The sequence below is a fragment of the Lycium ferocissimum genome, chromosome 2 (assembly GCF_029784015.1).
Source record: "Lycium ferocissimum isolate CSIRO_LF1 chromosome 2, AGI_CSIRO_Lferr_CH_V1, whole genome shotgun sequence".
Taxonomy (NCBI): domain Eukaryota; kingdom Viridiplantae; phylum Streptophyta; class Magnoliopsida; order Solanales; family Solanaceae; genus Lycium; species Lycium ferocissimum.
The window spans coordinates 49,689,205-49,707,203 of record NC_081343.1 but is presented as its reverse complement, the minus strand read 5'-3'; the positions used below and the strand labels follow the sequence as shown (position 1 = coordinate 49,707,203).

Below are 17,999 nucleotides of genomic sequence, written 5' to 3'. Positions count from 1 at the left end.
AAGACACTCTGAAATTCACTAAATTTTTTGATATAAGAGCCAGTCCTTGTTACCTTTTTCAAACACATTCACAAGTCACTTTCAGTGGCATTCTAGTTTTTCATTGTTAAGAGTTCATTTCTCTCATTTTTATTGAAGTTCTTGAAGTGAAAAAGAAGAGGAAGAAAAAATGGAGGGCTCCAAGAAGTTTGCTATGGTTTTCACCATTTGCATGATGATACTGTTAGCTTTTGGAAATGTTGGAGTCTTGGCTGCAGAAGCACCTGCACCTTCACCTCCCATGGAGAATGCTAGGGTCACTTTGTTTGCTTCTCTTCTAATGGGTGCCATTGCTTCAATGGCTGCCGTCTTTTTCTGAAGTTTCTGTTTTTGCCCCTACTTTAATTCTTGTTCTTTTCCATATTTGTAATCATGAGATTATTTGTTGGGATCTTGATATCTAATAAGAATTTAATTTCATTCTGAAAGAATAGTTTTGTACTGTTATTTCCTCTGAGAAATATGGACAGTAAATTCTATAGTTGTATAATACTAATAAAGTCTCAGCCTTTTCAACTATTACCTTGCTCTCCCTTAAATGTTCATGCTCCAAAGTACAACTATCTCCTTTTTCCAATCCATATGCATAATTTATCATTTAACAATTAAATTCTCTGCTGTACAAATATGCCGACCTCATGATTCTCCTCTCACTTCATTAACTTACTCGGCTACACCCTTGGCCTTGGGTGCTGCATCTTTAGAATTTTTTAATAAAAAAATTAAATTTGAAATTTTAGTAGTACTTTAACTTCCATAAATAGTAGTAAAAGGATTACGCTGATAAAATTGAAAAGGTAACATTAATCTTCAATAGAAAGACTTGGCTCCAAATACAATTAGTTGAACACAATCGAATCAATGGATGTTTGAGTTCCTCAAGAAAGAGTGTTGTTGGTAATTTCCACAAGGCCTCGATTCTTTACTTCAGGTTTGCAGCAAATGATGTCTTAAAATAATTGGAACTTTGCCAAATCATTGTAGTCGCTTTTGGTTTTCTAATATTCTCCCCCGCTTGACACATAAACAATTGAATGCCCGAAATTTATACACTCCATCCAAAATTTGTATACACACGATTTCAGTTCTAAGTTTAAAGGATATGAGAAGTTAAAAGTATTTATGTATGGATAGTTACATGAAGGCTTCGTACCCTTTATAGATAAAAGCAACGCAAAAAAAAAAAAAAAGAGATAATATATTCCTCCTTATCTGGAAGTTGGAACTGTAGAAAAAAAAAAAAAAAAAAAAAAAAGCAAAAAACAAACATACCAGTTGATCAAGGTAGAGGGAAAGAAGACGCTATGATTACGGATCAAGTAAAGTTTCATCCTTTTTTTATGAAGATGATCAAGTAACGTATCATTATAGCACACTGCAGCAATCTATTCCTAGAAGCACATAGCTATATAAGACATTAATTCAGAAAAATAAGGAGTCAAACAACAAGAAATTAAAAAAAGAAAAAGAAAAAAGAGAGATATAAAACCAAAGATGGCTGAAGCAGCAGTTTCCTATGTTGCAGAGCGGCTTATTGATCTTTTCCAAAGAAAAATTGTTTTCCTGAAAAATGTCCAACAAGAAGTCGAAGGTGTGCGAAATGAGCTCATCCGTAGGAAGTGTTTCCTGAAAGATGCAGATATGAAGCAAGAGGAAGATAAGGACGCAAGAATCCGCAATTGGGTATCTGAAATCAGAGCAGTTGCCTACCATGCTGAGGATGTGATTGAAATATTCATCCACCAAGTTGAGTCCTTTGAACGACAGAGGTTCTTCATCAAGTGTGCCTTCTATCCTAAGAAGCTATACTGGCTTTACAAAGTAGGGAAAGCGATCGAATCGATCCAGACCAAAATTCGTGAAATATCCAACAACCGTGAAAGATATGGCATCAGGCATATTCAAGGGCTCGGAGATGGGGAAGGGTCAAGCACAGCACGCGAGAGGATGCGTGAACTACGCCGCTCCTCCCCCTTGGTTGCCAATAAGGACGCTGTTGGTCTGGAGAAGCATGTGAATTCTGTCATGTCAATCCTTCTGAAGGAGGACAAACGGCTTCATGTTGCTTCAATTGTTGGTATGGGGGGCATTGGGAAGACGACTCTTGCCAAAGAAGTTTATAACCAAGCTCAAATCAGAGGAAAGTTTGATAGCCGGGCATGGGTTTATGTATCCCAAGATTATAAACCCACGAAGATCATCAAGGAACTCATTCTACAACTGGCAAATCCAGAAGAAGACAAAGTGAAGATAGTTGATACGATGGACAAACTCTCAGAGGCTGGTTTGGAGGAAATGCTCCATAGGCGCTTGGAAAAAACATGCTATCTGATTGTTCTTGATGACATCTGGACCACAGAAGCATGGGATATTATTGCTAGGTCATTTCCCGACAATGATAAGTCAAGTAGATTGCTACTTACCAGCCGCAGAAAGGAGGTTGCTTTGCATGCAGATGCCCATACAACACCATACGAACTTAAAGTATTGAGTGAGGAGGAGAGCTGGGAACTCTTTATCAAGAAAGCATTTGCTGAGGAAAGAGAGTGTTCACAGGATTTGGTGGACGTAGGGAAAGAGATTCTGAAAAAATGTGATGGCTTGCCACTGGCTATTACCGTCATAGGAGGCCTCTTAGCAGGGAAGAAGAAACAAAGAAGTGAGTGGCAAAGAGTACAGAGAAGCCTCAGTTCATACCTTGTTGGAAGCCAAACTTATGGTGTATCAGCTATCTTGGCATTGAGTTATCATGAATTACCTCCCCATTTAAAATCTTGCTTTCTCTACTTAGGCCTTCTCCAAAAAGTCAAATACATCCCCGTGAAGCAACTCATGCACATATGGATTGCCCATGGTCTTATTCAGCAAAAGGGAGAACAAAAATTGGAGGACATTGCGGAGGATTTTCTTGATGAGCTCATTGGGAGAAATTTGGTTCAAGTAATCCTAGTTAGAGCAGATGACAAAGTTAAAAGTTGCCGGCTCCATGATCTCCTACGAGACTTTTGTATTATGAAGGCAAAGGAAGAAATTTTTCTCGAGGTCCATCAGAAAGCAGATGATCTATCTATATCGCTGTCTGAATCTCGACACCATGTCTTTTACTGTCCACCCGACAGGTACAAATATTTGGGAAATTCAAAATCATATATAAGATCCCTTCTATCATTTGATTCATCTGCTAAGCCAGTTAACCTTGATTGTATTTGTACAAGTAGTTTCAAACTTCTCAAAGTGCTATACATAGACTCTCCTGGTTTAAAAGTTATCTCAGAGAGTATCGGGAAACTATGTTCCTTGAAGTACTTAGGCATAGGATGGAAGACACGCATAAAGATGCTTCCCCGTTCGATAAGTCATTTGAAAAACTTGGAAAAGATAGATATGCCCATGTCTAGTTATTATTCTGTGCTAGTTCCCAATGTCTTGTGGAAGTTAGAGAACTTACGGCATCTGCTTGGTTACATAAAATCCCCCAGCCTATTGAATGACAAGAAAATCTGACAAGAATGACTAATCTCCAAAAAGTTGGTTTACTCATTGAAAGTGAGGATAACCTAGACATGGATCAATTATGTGATTCCCTTGCAGAGCTTGAGAGCCTTCAATCCTTGTGCTTGGAAGTAGAGGATAGCATGGAAATATCTTCGGTTGCTGGTTTATCTAAGTTGACTCATGTTGTCAAGCTTAAGTTGAAGGGAGAGTTAGCCTCAATGCCAGCTCATCCTTGTGTATTTCCACCTAATCTTTGTCAGCTGACTTTGGTGGACACCCAGCTCCATCCAGATTCAATCCAAGTGTTGGAGAAGTTAACCAACTTGTCAACTCTAAAACTAGTTAATGCTTTTGATCTGCAAGATTATAGTATAACAATATCGGAGAATGGGTTTCGTGGACTCAAGTTTCTCAGGGTGGATCTACTAATGTTTATGCAAGAGATGAAGCTAGGGAAAGGTGCAATGGCAGGACTCAAATGCCTGCAAATCTTCAAATGCTACTCATTGAGGAGGCTCCCAGAAGAGTTGATATCATTGACTAACCTTGACAAGCTGGAGATTAGAGGAATGCCTGAAGAATTTATTGCTAGACTTCAACTTTCAGATTTGTGCAAACTCCAACATATTCCCAACATAGTCGTTGGACATCCCGGTACAGATGATGACGAATGGATCCAAGAAGAACTGGAGCGTGCAAGTCTCATTAGACCGTTCAGGACAGATGCACAGGTAATAAGAGCAGCAGTTTTGTTCCAGGCGCGTCATAGGAGTCCAAATGTCAATACTGATTGATTTGCTTATTTTCTTTTAACCTTTTCTGTTATGTGTTTTCTACTAAGCAAGAGGAAAATGTGACTATTACCAGTTCAGGAACATGCATTTAAAAGAAGCATTTTCTTTCTCCATTAATTTTTTTTTAAAGAATATTTTTTGTCCATCGAATGACGAGGGTCATATCTAATTTTACTTCTCATTTTTGCACTTGGTCTGACCGTCTGAGTAAGATTTGAGTGATGAAAAATGTTTTTTTTGCCTTAATGCAAACTTCTACATTAGGTAGTGTTTTGCCTAATGCCTGAAGGCAAAATTCTGCCTTAAGGTAGAGTTTGACTTATGCATGAAGGCAAAACTCTGCCTTAAGTAAAGTTTGCAGTCAAACTCTACCTGATTAGGCAGAATTTGAGTCAAACTCTGTCTGAAGGTAGCAAAAGACAGAGTTTTGCAGCCTTGAGAATTCAAACTCTACCTTGCGCTTTTTTTAAAATTTTTTTTATTGAGTGGCAGTTCGAACCCAGAACCAAGAGGTTTTAACGAAGGGCAAAATTAAAGACCACCAATTTGAGGGGCAAAAATTAAAGACCACCCTCGAATAAGGACAATCATGCAAATTGCCCTCAATATTCTAAGTAGCATCGAGCAGAACAAGCTATACCCTTTAGTTGATCTTTTTTGTTAATAATGTAATCTTAAATGACAATACAAAAGAGATTTAAACTAAACAAAACTATTATCAATTAATTAACAAGATTAAGAAAAACTAACAAACTCTATATAAAATTTCAACAAATATAGTTGCATCTTTTAGCATTAAATTATGAAAGAGAGTACCAAAATTCCATTTATAAAATGATTAATCTTTTTTTTTTTTTTTGAAATAATATAGATTTTAGAACTTTTTTTTTTTTTTATTGAATTTGAGTAAGAAAACAAAATATAAAAGGTGAAATAGAAAAAAGAAATTCAATATAAAGGCTGGCTAGTTGACCCAACATTAACTAATATTGTTGGCCATTTTTTGATTTTCCGTAACATGATTGGACAATGGCCTACCATATACAGAACACCAAGAGCAACCAAAAAGCAGCGCCGATGTTGCCAAACGCATTCGATCCCGCATCCGCAGCGTGGTCTTGAACCCACTTCACCGTTGTACCAGTGCCAACCCTTGTATCAAGGGAATTCAAATTTACTATATACAGTGGCGGACCCAGGATTTTGAGTTCGGGGGTGCTCTATCCCAAGATTTTGAGTTCGGGGGTGCTCTATTAACTATTTATATTTGTTTCCTTTATATTTTTTATCTCGTTTCCTTTATATTTTCTATACGATTATACACTCCGTAGGATCGAGTTTAATGGGTGCTGGAGCACCCAATTTTTGTTAATGGGTCCGCCCCTGACTATATAGTAAGTTTAAAGAAAATTTTCCCTACATAAACAGTACAGTTACCAATGAAGTGGGTTCAGTTGAATCCACTTGACTCCACGGGGGTCCATCCCTAACCTACACAACATATGAATTTAAACATCAACATTACAATTGTATTCTACGATTTTTCATATTTTGAAGACGATCAATGATCGTATCATTAGATCAACGATCTCGATAATAAACCCCTAAAAACTACCCGACACAAATGATACTCCAAATTCTATAATTTAATTGCAATTTAATTAGATTGACAATTTGAGAATTTCACTATTTCAACCTATAGCTAGAGAAGATTGCAAGTTCTGCTTGAATAACTTATAAGAGATCATATTAGTGTTTTCTATCCAACCAACAACCTTTGAAACATTCAACTTAACATCTTTTCATTTGGGAAACGCTTAATTATGTAAGAATGAACATAATATATAAGAATGAACACAACCTTCATTTTTTATATAAGATTAATAAGTAAATTTATCTTATATCAGCAAAAAGATAAAGAAAAAAGGACACTGCAATTGTACAATGACTTACTTCGATTTGGTCGACAACTTAAGGCCAAGTGTCGAGCTACTCGGATCTCCGGTAGAGATGGCATCGGTGAGTGTTACGGTGGTTGGCACCAAAAGCTTCTGTTAAAGTTTAAACCCTAATTCTGTTAGTTCTCTGTTTTATTTGGACAATTGGGTGAAACATAAGGAAGAAGAAAAGGTGTAACATTTGGAATAAGTATTGACCTTGATTGTTACTACCAGTATATGGACGTGATTAGCAGCTTGTGATGCAGAAGAAGCTTCTCCCAGTGAACGAACAATAAACCTTAGAATATTAGGATCAAGTTGTCATCTTGGGTTTAGACGCTGAAGTTCTGCAATGACGTTCGTTGCAATATCTTGTTCCATAGTATCCTTTGTGCGTTGAATTCCTGCATTCTTTGTTGCACCCTCTCTTCCATTTCCTCCATTTTTTGGAGAATCATTTCATCAGTAGCGTTTAAAGAGGGTTCAAAATCTCCCACTTTTGCTTTCAAGACAGTCTTGGTAACCCGTGTCCATACAATCTTACACGACCTGGATGCTCAGGTCCCATGACTGATGCAAATGCGTCAACTGATTGAATGCAATCTTCACTTTCTATTCTCTCTATTTCAGCCTACAAATTAGATTCAAGAGAAGAGAGCTCAAATAAATTAAACTGACTCAAAATTTAAGAACAACCAATTGACCACGACAAATTTCAATAACAATTTTGTACAAATCCGCAAATAGCATCTTCCTATGAGTCCTTGCATATTTGGGCCGATTCATTCTTCTTGTAGCCACAACTTCATGTAACTGGGAAAAAAAAGAAGGAAAGTTTCAATGCTCTGTCAAGTAAAGAGTAGGGACATCTTTGTGGCTACAAGTAGAAGAAAACTTGGTCAAGTATACAAGGCCTCATATGAAGATATGATTTGCAAAATTGTACAAAATTACTTATCTGAAGTTTGTTGTGGTCATTTGTTTGTTCTTAAATTTTAAGTCAGTTTAATTTATTTGAGCTTTCTTCCTTAAATCTGATTTGTGGGCTGAAATGGAGAGAATAGGAACTCAAGAACGTGAAGATTGCAATCAACCCGTTGACACGACCTGAGCGCAGGTCGTGTAAGATTGTATGGACATAGGGTACCAAGACTGTCTTGAAAGGGAAAATGGGAGATTCTAGACCCTCTTTAAATGCTACTGATGAAATAATGCAGCAAAAAAAGGAGGAAATGAAAGAGAGGATGCAACAAAGAATGCAAGAATTCAACACAAAAGAATATTATGGAACAAGATATTGCAATAACCATCGCTGCAAAACTTCAGCGTTTACAGTCAAGATTGCGACTTGATCCTAACATGCTAAGATTCCGTCTTCGTTCACCTGGAGAAGCTTCTTCTGCACCATAAGCTGCAATTCAACTAATCAATCGTCCACCTACTAGCAGTAACAATCAAGGCCAGTACTTATTCCAAATGTTATAGCTTTTCTTCTTCCTTCCGCTTCTTCTTCTACCACTGTTCGCTCTCTGGTGATGATTTTTTTCTTTCTTGTTCTCTATCTCAAGCAACTGAATGATCTCGATTCATACACGCGACCTGTTTGATAATTTTTCTTAATCATATTAGTATTTTCATTCCAACCAAAGAACCTTTTAAACATTCAACTTAACGCCTTTGCAGTTGGCATGCTTAATTATATAAGAATGAACAAAAACTTACATTTTTTTTAATAAGAATAATAAGTAAATTTATCATATATCAGGAAAAACATTAAAAAAAAAAAGACACTGCAATAGTACAATTACTTACTTCGATTTGGTGGAAAACTTAAGCCCAAGTGTCGAACTACTCGGATCTCACTAGAGATGGCTTCTCTTAAAGTTGAAACCCTAAGTTCTTGGGCTTTTATTTTTTTAATTTTTTTTTTTCAGGGCATAAACTCTAATTTCTCGTAACTAGAATGACATATCAGTACAGAGTAGAACTGTTCCAAATCCCTACACGAAATTATAAAGAACAAGAAAGCCAATAAAGAGAAAAATAAATCGGATTTTCTATAGCTTCCTTCCCCTGGGAGGAAAACCCAAATCACCCACCAAGATTCAGGAAGTTTACAGGACTACCCTTACACACGATTATCTCTTCCTGCTCTGCCAGCATTTTTTTTGCAGGGAAAGGAAAAAACTAGGGAAAATTTCATAAAGGTACACTTGGTTGACTTACCTTGCAAAAATATAATCCAAAACTTACATTGCAAAAATATAGCTAAAAAATATTTTTATACAATGTTATACACTTATATACAAAAAACAGGTACATATAATTATATAATATTATACACGAAAATACACACTTATACACAAAAGAGCAATATACAAAATTATACCAAAAAATTACAAACATATTCAGATTATTACTACCAACATATACAATGACTTATACCAACATCTACAAACATATACAATCATATACATTGAAAAATCTTTCCCAATTCAAGCATATAGCTTTAAACACAAGCTGAAATTAAATATTCTATATAATACACGCAAACGGAAACCCAGACAAAAACGAACAAATAAATCAAGGAGAACAAAAGAAAACTCAAAAGAACCACATTGGATTCCGCAACAGAACCCTAGTTTCATCAAATAAAATTTCTGAAAAGAAGCCCCAAAAAATTAAAAAGCAGGAAAAAGGATTTTGCTCGCTTTTTTCCAGCATTATAACCGCGAGAAAAACAAGTGCCATGGATCAACACAAACAGAAAAAAGTCAGAAATTGTTGCATATATCGAGTAAATAAACAGAAAAAAATCATGTTACATAAGGGAGGCCGAGAGAGAGAGTGAGACAGAGGAGGAAAGAGAGAAAAAAAAATTGGGTCATTTTTTGTAAGAAGTGAAAATATAGATCAATTTTAGTAGTATTGTTACCCCAATTAACATGCAGTGTAATTTTCAAAAAACTATCCATGCAAAAGAATTATGAATAGAGCGTACACAAATGTAGTAAACTGGCTTTACCCAACATCTCAATCCACTCTAAAATCAGCCATTCAGTCGCTCTGCAATGCCAAAAGGCTTAGGGAAGCTCTAATACTTGCTTTTGACAACCCCATCGAAGCAGACTATATTATTTACTCAAATATAATTCAGCTTTGCATTGACTTAAAGGCTCGTAAACAGGGTCGTTTGGTTCACTCCCATCTTATAACTGCTGGGTTTCCTTCAAATGTTCATTTGGGAACCAAGTTCATCATTTTCTGTACAATGTCTGATGACATGGTGTCTGCCCGCAAGGTGTTTGATAAATTGCCTGAAAGAAATGTGGTCTCATGGACTGCACTTATATCTGGGTACTCTCAGAATGGGTATTCACAAGAAGCACTTAATTTGTTTGTTGCTATGCGTATTTACTTATGGAAGCGTCTTGAGAGCGTGCACTAGTGTGTCGTGTATGAATTTAGGAAAGCAAATACAAGGATGCATTCAGAAAAGTAGGTTTGTGGATAATTTGTATGTACAGAGTGCATTAGTTGATTTTAATTCTAAGTGTGGAGAAATGGAGGATGCTTTTTGTGTTTTTGAGTCAATGGCAAAGAGGGATTTGGTTTCTTGGAATGTCATGATTTCTGGATATGCTTTTCGTGGTTATAATATTGATGCATTTCTGTTGTTCCGTTGGATGTTCAGACAAGGTATACTCCCCGATTGCTTCACATTGGGAAGTGTTCTCAAAGCATCTGTAGGAGGTGGCAAGTGTGGTGGACTAGCGAAAATCAGTATGATACATGGATGTATCATTCGACTTGGTTATGAGTCGTATAGTATTATTAGTGGAGCATTGGTTGATGCCTATGTGAAATATGGAAACCTGGCCAATGCAAATTATCTATACAAGAAGATGCAGAACAAAGACAGGATTTCATGCACTGCATTGATTACTACTGGATACGCACGTGAAGGTAAAAATAGCAGTGAGTGCCTGGAACTTTTTTGTCAATTACATCAGATGCATAAGGAAATTGATAGCATTATTTTATGCTCTATGATCAACATATGTGCCAATACAGCGTCACTGTCTTTGGGAAGACAACTACATGCTACTGCGATCAAATATCAGAGCAATCTTGATGTGGCGATGAGTAATGCTTTGGTTGAGATGTACGCAAAAACAGGAGAAATTGAAGATGCCAACAATGTTTTTCAGCACATGACAGAGAAAAATGTAATATCATGGACGTCAATGATCTCTGCATATGGTGTGCACGGTCGAGGAGTCGATGCAGTTTCATATTTTAAGAAGACGGAGTGTGAAGGTTTTGAGCCAAATGATATAACATTCTTGTCTCTCCTGTTTGCTTGTAGCCATAATGGGTTGACTGCAGAAGGATGGGAATGTTTCAGTAAGATGGTTAGAAAATATAAACTTGTTCCAAGAGATGAGCATTACTCGTGCCTTGTAGACATTTTTGCACGCGGCAGCTGTTTGGATGAATCATATGATTTGATTTGCAGGATGAATATAAAGCCTAGTGCCTCTCTTTGGGGTTCAGTTCTTGGGGCATATAGATATACGGCAATATGGACCTTGGAAAGGTAGCCGCCGGACATTTATGCAATATCGAACCTATGAATGCTGTTAGCTATGTGGTTCTAGCAAGTATGTATTCTGCAGCTGGCTTATGGGATAGCGCTTGGAATGCACAAGATGTCATTCAAACGAGAAGGTTACTAAAAGATCCTGGTTACAGCCTTTTTCATTCTGGCAATGATATGGTAGCACTTCTTCCTACTGGCTGATACATGAAAATGATCCAGATCTTCCTAGTAATGCTTCATACTACCTGGACTTTTTGAAAGTATGTTTTGGTAATTATAGTTTCAGCGTGCAGTGATGATGCAATGAAGCTATGAATAGGTATACGTTTTACCCGCTTAATTGCTTATGCTTCTTACATGTCTTGTCTTGTCATTTTTACTCAAGCTGTCGAATCTGTGATTTAGTTTTGGTGATAAAATGAAAACCTTATACCTTTTCTATAAGAAATTTCAATTTTTGCTGTAGCTATATCTTTAACCTTCTAATTTTAGCCTACATCAAGTCTAAGTTATTGTAGCAGGTACCTCGTGGACTCTCTCAAGGTGCGCACAAGCTGGCCCGGACACTACATTTTAAAAAAATAGTCTAAATTTCATTCTCAACATTTGTATTTGGTTCTACTTGAACACTGCAACATTCCCAGTTTAGCTATTTTGTTATGGGCTATGAAAAGTTGAAATACATCTACAATATTGTTCTGATTGTTCTCAGGTGAAAGCCGATTTGACAGAGGAATCAGCTAAACTCTCTGACGCCATTGGTGATGATTCTGATGTGGTAATATGTGCTACAGAGACTTCATGGAAATTGTTGGAATCTTGGAAGGTTAGTCAACTTCAATCCGCAAGTCTTTTACAGATCCTTTACACCCGATCTTGATGATCAGCAATGTGAGATGATTTTGTGATAGGCTTGCTAGCAGTTTCAGTTTCATGTTTGTGCAATGCGACGTCTTGTTAAGGTTTCAGTACTGAAATTTTAGTCTTATTAGCTTCAAACTTACAGTGGTAGAGCGCTGGCAAGTATGAATCTGCAAGAACATTTTGGTGAATTTTATATGGCATACATGGTCTTTTTTCTGATAAGTAATTAATGGCATACATGGTCTTTTGGAGAGACCTCATAATCTTAGAAGTTTTTCAGTGACCAGAAAAGGAAAATTTAAAAGAGTGTCCAACCTAATAGCAACTGGAGTTCAATTTTGTCGCTTAAATGAACTGGCAATCAAGCAAGTATCCCTCTTGATGATAACAGTTGTTATGTCGGTTGGTAGTACTTAATGTTTTATTTGTTTGCTCCTCTTATTTACTCTATTACACCTCCTCTTTGGTCTTTTAGCCAAGCACGAGGTAGTTGCGAGTAATTCAAACTCATAAAGCTTTAGGCTCAATTTTTCAGTAGTGTGTAACGTCGTCTGGCATCAAGATATTTATCTTCATCATGTAGTTTAATGGAAGAAAAGAGGATATTTGCATGTGGAGTGAACATCTTGAATGCATCGTTTTATTCTCCTACTTTCTAATTTATTGTTTCCTTTTCAACTTCTTGTTTACTTATCTGCAGATTTTAGAAAGATTCTTAGGACAACCATAACAAAAACACCATGAAACTTAATGCATTACTTCCCCATCCATTAACTACAGTGGATATCGTGTCATCGAGGTTTTATATATGTCTCCAATATCTAAAGTTAGTGAATTTGACAGGCCATTCTTGGGACTTTCACTCTGGAGCTTCTTTCTGGAGTTAAGTTGAAGCAGAGATTACTGTATCAGTTCTTAGCTCTACCCTTTTTAGCTTTAACTTGGGATCTAGAAGCATTAGTTGAAGAAATAAATACGGTGCTTGGCAATTCTATTCAGAGAAATGCTCCAACAGGTACCACTCAAGTGTATTTCAGCTTTCAGTTCTCTGATTTGCTGATAGCTCAACATCTGGTCATGCTATTGTTTTGTTCCCAATAACCTAGGTATCCCAATGATCAGGCACCACTCATCTTTCTTCTTTCTGGATCTTTGTCGTCAGAAATTTTGGTGGTATTCATTTTCATTTTTTTATGCGTAAGAAAAGTGAAGCTAAAGTGATATTAAACGGGGTTGCATTGCCGAATCTCCCCACCTTGCTTGTGATTGAGGCATAATAGTAGCTATTATGGCATTCATTTTCATGTCTTATGTCAACGAAATAGAAGAAGTGTTCCTTGTCCAAAAAAAAAAAAGAAAGGAATAGAAGAAGGTGTTACATGACCTTCATTAGCATTATCCATGTTCACATGCCGATGTTCTATAACTTTTCTTTTCAGCTGTGGCCCTCACTCAGTTGTTTGGACTCGGGTGCGGGTATCCGATACGGGTACATATCGGAGTGTCGGATTCTGCAAAATCTAAATTTTAAGATTCGGGGGTGTGGATCCAGGGATGGATACGGGTGCGGGGATTCGGCTAAGAACATTCCAAATTATAAAAATAAAGCTATAAAGAACACGACCAATTGAATTCTTGGTTTCTCTCTGTTTGGCCTGAAATGTGAAGCAACGAATATGAGACAAAAGGGCTATAATATTGAAGGTATGCCATTACCCATGTCTTAAAACTGTTTATCTTTCATTTTGAGAAATCAAAATCTCAATTTCCCCCCCAAATTTGTCCATGGACTCCAGTCAAACTATCCGAAGTTGGTTGACCGTATCCGAGACGTATCCCACTCCCGCACCTGTCCCGTATCGAGACAGGTGCGGCATCCAAAACGAAGAGTCCGCGCAACTTAGCACTCATTCTTTTCTTGAATTTTGATTATGGTGAAATTCAGCTAATGTGTATCCTATCATTGTTTTATTCATTCAGGTTGATATTTTTGGCACAATGAGCCTAGTGGATAGTTTTGTTTGCGACTATGCGCTTATGGAAAATACCTTGGATTCATTAAAATTTCACAGTGATTTCGAGAATTTGTTCTGTAAATTTATCAAGCCACTGTCAAAAGAGTTACTTCTACCGTTAAATGTTCCTGTAAGATCTTGACTAAATTCCTTTAATAGTTTGAATCACTCTGTTCATATGTTCTTCCAAAATCTGATAATTCATATGCCCTTATACTATCCAATCCCTCTGCACAGAAATAATATTAATTTGGTTGGGGCTATCCTCTAGTTGATTGCTTTATTCGGATTTATTCTTCAGATATGCTTCAATGCCAGTGTTCTTACTATTTGAGGCACTTACCAATTTAGACTGAAATAATTTCTGATTCGTCTCGTCCAGCAGCATTCTCTTCCTTTAATTTCATTCTTTTACTTGGTCCCGTAGTTTATACTTGTCTCAATTTTGTCATATCTACTGGATGCAGATATTTGATTTGAGAAAGCAGTTGAGCAGAGCATGGCAAGCAACAGGCATGATAATACCTGGGCTATGGAAGTGTATTTGTGAAGTTTCAGAACTTCATGCTTCATGTTGCTCGTGATCTTTGTCATGGTTGTACTACCTTATATTGGAGTGAGTTCATCTCATTTTGTGAGTTGTGATATCCTTCTCGTTCCAATCACTGTCGATTTCTTTTGATGTGTGACATGCAGGGGCGGAGCCAGGTTAGCTCCAGGGGGTTCATTCGAACCCTCGATTTCTTAAAATTATTTTATTATGTATTTATAGTGATGTTGACATTCTTCGTATATTTACCTTTTAGAATTTTTGAACCCCCTAAATGAAAATCCTGGCTCCGCCACTGGTGACATGTTGTATAGAAGCAGAAATAACCTTTTTGATGTACCGGCATGTGTGCTAAATGCGAACACTACCGGTTTCATTATGATTTGTAACATGTTGTGTAGAAGTAGAGATAACCTTAAATATGGATAATCTGCATTGATTGCAGAGAAACCAGCAATTCCTTTTTGTCCTCAAAGTCAAGATTTTAACTGATGTGCCTCTTTTTGTAGAATACAAATGTTGTTCAATTTTTCCTTACCAAAGGAGGTTTACTTCACCATTAATCTGACGGTTTCCTCATGAACCGAACATCCCTCCCGGATGTTTTGCATTTCCTGCTTCTGTTGTAGGTCTTGATATGTACCGGGCACAACAATTGCACTTGTCAAATCCTTTGTGTTCATCTCGTCTGAAGTTTTAGAAAAGTGATAGCAGTATGAATAGGTGAAAGGGTCGTGGAGAGACCAATATTGGCTGGAAAAGCAAAATCTGTTTATCTAGGGTAGATATGTTGATTTGATTCATTGAAGTCTTGGAGATGTCGAAAATACTCTGGGGGTAATCAGTGAAAAAATTGAAGCTTTGAATAACAAGTCTCTCGGTTGTGAATTTTCTTATGCTGTGGTATTTCATTCCGTTTCTTTGGGATCTCTCTTTTCATTATTCCTTTCATCTGCACACTTGGGGGAAAGAACACTTAGTTGCAATTTTCTTGAGAGTAAAATGTTCTCCTTAGCGAAAAATGCATGGTGGAGCTCTTGGCATGAATTTATGTTCCCACTACTGATCTTTTAATAATAATGGTTAGACTTGGTTGTTTATTTCAGATATACAGCTAAGCGCATGAACAGTTGACAATAATGAGCCCAGTATCTCTAAAACCAGTTTTGAGTAATTTAACTTTGTTCAACAAGTTGCCGTGTCAATAGCAATACGTATCTTGTACATGTATTCTGGGGAACAGATTTTGGATGCCTTTTGGTGTTAAGCATCTCACAAGTACATGTGCTGTGCTTAGGTTTTGTCTCTCTCTCTTTCTCTCCATGCGTCAAGTGTTTTTGGATTACTAGCCACAGTGAATTTCTTTTCGATTCTTCGATTATCTTACAAGAACAATTTTTGTAAATAAATTTACAGGGCACAAAGTATAATCATTAAATTGAAGACACAATTTCTCATTTTATGATTGATTTGCTAACCCCTCCTGGTGATGGTACCCCAGCTCTCACATCTAGGGATCTGTTGAGAATGATTTTGTTAAAGTGGCTGAATTCTTTGATGTTTCTTTGAGATTGGCCCTTAACATCAAGGCTGATACCAAGGATCAAAAACTTGAAATAGTATTTAAATTTTTTATATTTGGTTAAATTCTTTTTGATTGTATTGAAACGGGCATTGCAAATGTGGCCTTCATCTGATAGAATTCCATCTTTGCAGAGAAGCATACGCTCTTCAGTGTCTATTATAGTATCAAAGCTGGAGGAAGTGGTTTCAAACGAGAGTTTTAATGTGAAGAAAAAAGATGGAACTGTGACAAAAAGATCAGGGGACACGACAAGATATTCTTTGATCAGGGCTTGAATCTCTTAAAGATATTGTTTGGACACGGCAAGGTTATGAGCAGCAGCAACAGCAAGTTGAAAATCAAGAACGAAATTGATGATGCATTGTTATCTTTTTGTTTGTTAAAAGTTTTCATTTCTTTCTTGTCTATTTTTTTAAAATTTGTTGTGGAGTGGGATGGGGGTAATTGGAAGTTTCTTGCATATCTTAGTACTTTTTATTATAAAAGTAGATATTTTAAGATATAATTTGTGTTAGTACAAGTGTTTCTGAAGTGGGTAGTTATATGGCAAAATTTTCATTCTCCTTTAATATTTTAACTTCCATTTTGATGAAATTATTTAATTCAAATCAAATTTGGAACCGAGAATTTGACATTATAACTTATGTATCCTAATTTTACATTTAGTTCTAAATAAATAATCTATACGATTAATGAACTTTTAAGACAAATACATAATTTAACTTGTGCGGCGGATCTCTCTTAATCGGGGATTAGGGGTTCGAATATGGATATGGAAAAAAATCTTTGGAGGAAGCGCTCCCCTGCTTTGCGGTGCGAATAAGTACTTAATGGGCTCCATTGCGGATATCGAAGTATCACATTCAAAGAACGTGAAAAATGAGGTGGGAGGTTCGATAGCTTTTGAAAAGTAGACTTTAAAAACAAAAACAAAAAAATTGACTTAAATAAATAAGATTAGAACCTAAAAGTAATTAATTAAAAAGTTTTAAAAAAATTTGAAAACTATTGTGAATAAAAATCAACTAGTTCGATAGCTTTTGAAAAGTAGACTTTAAAAACAAAAAACAAAAAAATTGACTTAAATAAATAAGATTAGGACATAAAAGTAATTAATTAAATTTTTTTTAAAAAATTGGGAAATTATTGTGAGGACTACAAAAGTCCTCACATTTGCTCTTATATAATATAGTATTTTATTGTTTTTGATTGATTTAGATGTTTCTGAAGTTGGATGGCAGCTGCTTCATTGAGTATATTGTACAGATCTAATAGATAATGAAGCAAGTTATTTTCTCCTCTTTTTATTACATTTTCCTCTGCTTTTGCTTAATAAGTACTCCCTTCGTTCCATAATAAGTATCACATTAGCCAAAAACATGCATATTAAGAAACCAATAATGTAATGTGCAGTTTATTAAATTATCCCTGTATAATAAAAATAAACTACTTTTTTTTCTTGATTAGAGCATGTACAAGTAGTAATCCTTTTGACAGGAATCAGTTGCTATGTGGTTTTTCAAGATCATTTAGATGTTACTTTAACTTGTTATTTTTTGTCATAGGTTGGAGAAAGTATGTCAATTTATGTCTTGGTTTTAAATATTTGAGGACTAGCATTAGTAGCATGGGAGAAAGTATGTCTCCCAAAAAGTGCAGGCGGGCAAAATGTGCTCAAACTTAAAATATGGAGCCAGGCAGCTATCTGTAAGTTTTTCTGGGCCCTCAGTCAAAGCAAAGCGAAACTCTGGATCACGTGGGTCCATACATACTATATAACAACAACAAAACATTGGCATTATGGAGATTCCTCAACAAGCTTGCTGGATGATCAGGAAAATTCTAACTGTGAGAAAGCATTGGACTAGTATCAGCACTGGCCAACATCTCATTCATAATGGTAAATTTCTCATAGCTAGTGCATATAAGGAGCTTAGAGAAAGTGTGGACAGGGTGCAGTGGAGGAATTTAATGTCACAATGTAGCATGTCCAAAACAGATCTTTATACTGTGGATTGCTCTACATCAGAAGCTCAGAATCAAGGATAGACTAATCAAATGGGGACTGAATGTAAATAGCAAGTGTGTTTTCTGTGGGGTGCATGATGAAACAG

The 17,999-nt window shown here is 36.4% G+C and overlaps 1 protein-coding gene, 1 long non-coding RNA gene and 1 pseudogene across 3 annotated transcripts; 2 read left to right on the top strand and 1 right to left on the bottom strand.

Moving 5' to 3' along the window:
• The first annotated feature begins 1,310 nt into the window (after positions 1 to 1,310).
• Positions 1,311 to 4,445, top strand: LOC132042678 (putative disease resistance protein At1g50180). Its single transcript, XM_059433207.1, is given in 2 exon segments — positions 1,311 to 3,528; positions 3,531 to 4,445. Coding segments are annotated over 2 exon segments (2,793 nt in total). The 5' UTR covers positions 1,311 to 1,533; the 3' UTR covers positions 4,329 to 4,445.
• Positions 4,446 to 5,262: 817 nt separating this feature from the next.
• On the bottom strand, positions 5,263 to 8,500 carry LOC132042668 (uncharacterized). Of its 2 annotated transcripts, XR_009411538.1 has the most exons (4): positions 8,081 to 8,500; positions 6,282 to 7,867; positions 5,766 to 5,819; positions 5,263 to 5,480 (listed from the first exon to the last, which is right to left on the bottom strand). It is a non-coding gene; the product is annotated as an uncharacterized LOC132042668 (long non-coding RNA). The 2 variants fall into 2 exon arrangements; XR_009411539.1 differs by lacking the exon at positions 5,263 to 5,480 and having other exon boundaries at positions 5,715 to 5,819; positions 8,081 to 8,498.
• Positions 8,501 to 8,615: 115 nt separating this feature from the next.
• LOC132042658 (pentatricopeptide repeat-containing protein At3g20730-like) lies at positions 8,616 to 15,521 on the top strand (annotated as a pseudogene).
• The last annotated feature ends 2,478 nt before the right edge of the window (positions 15,522 to 17,999 follow it).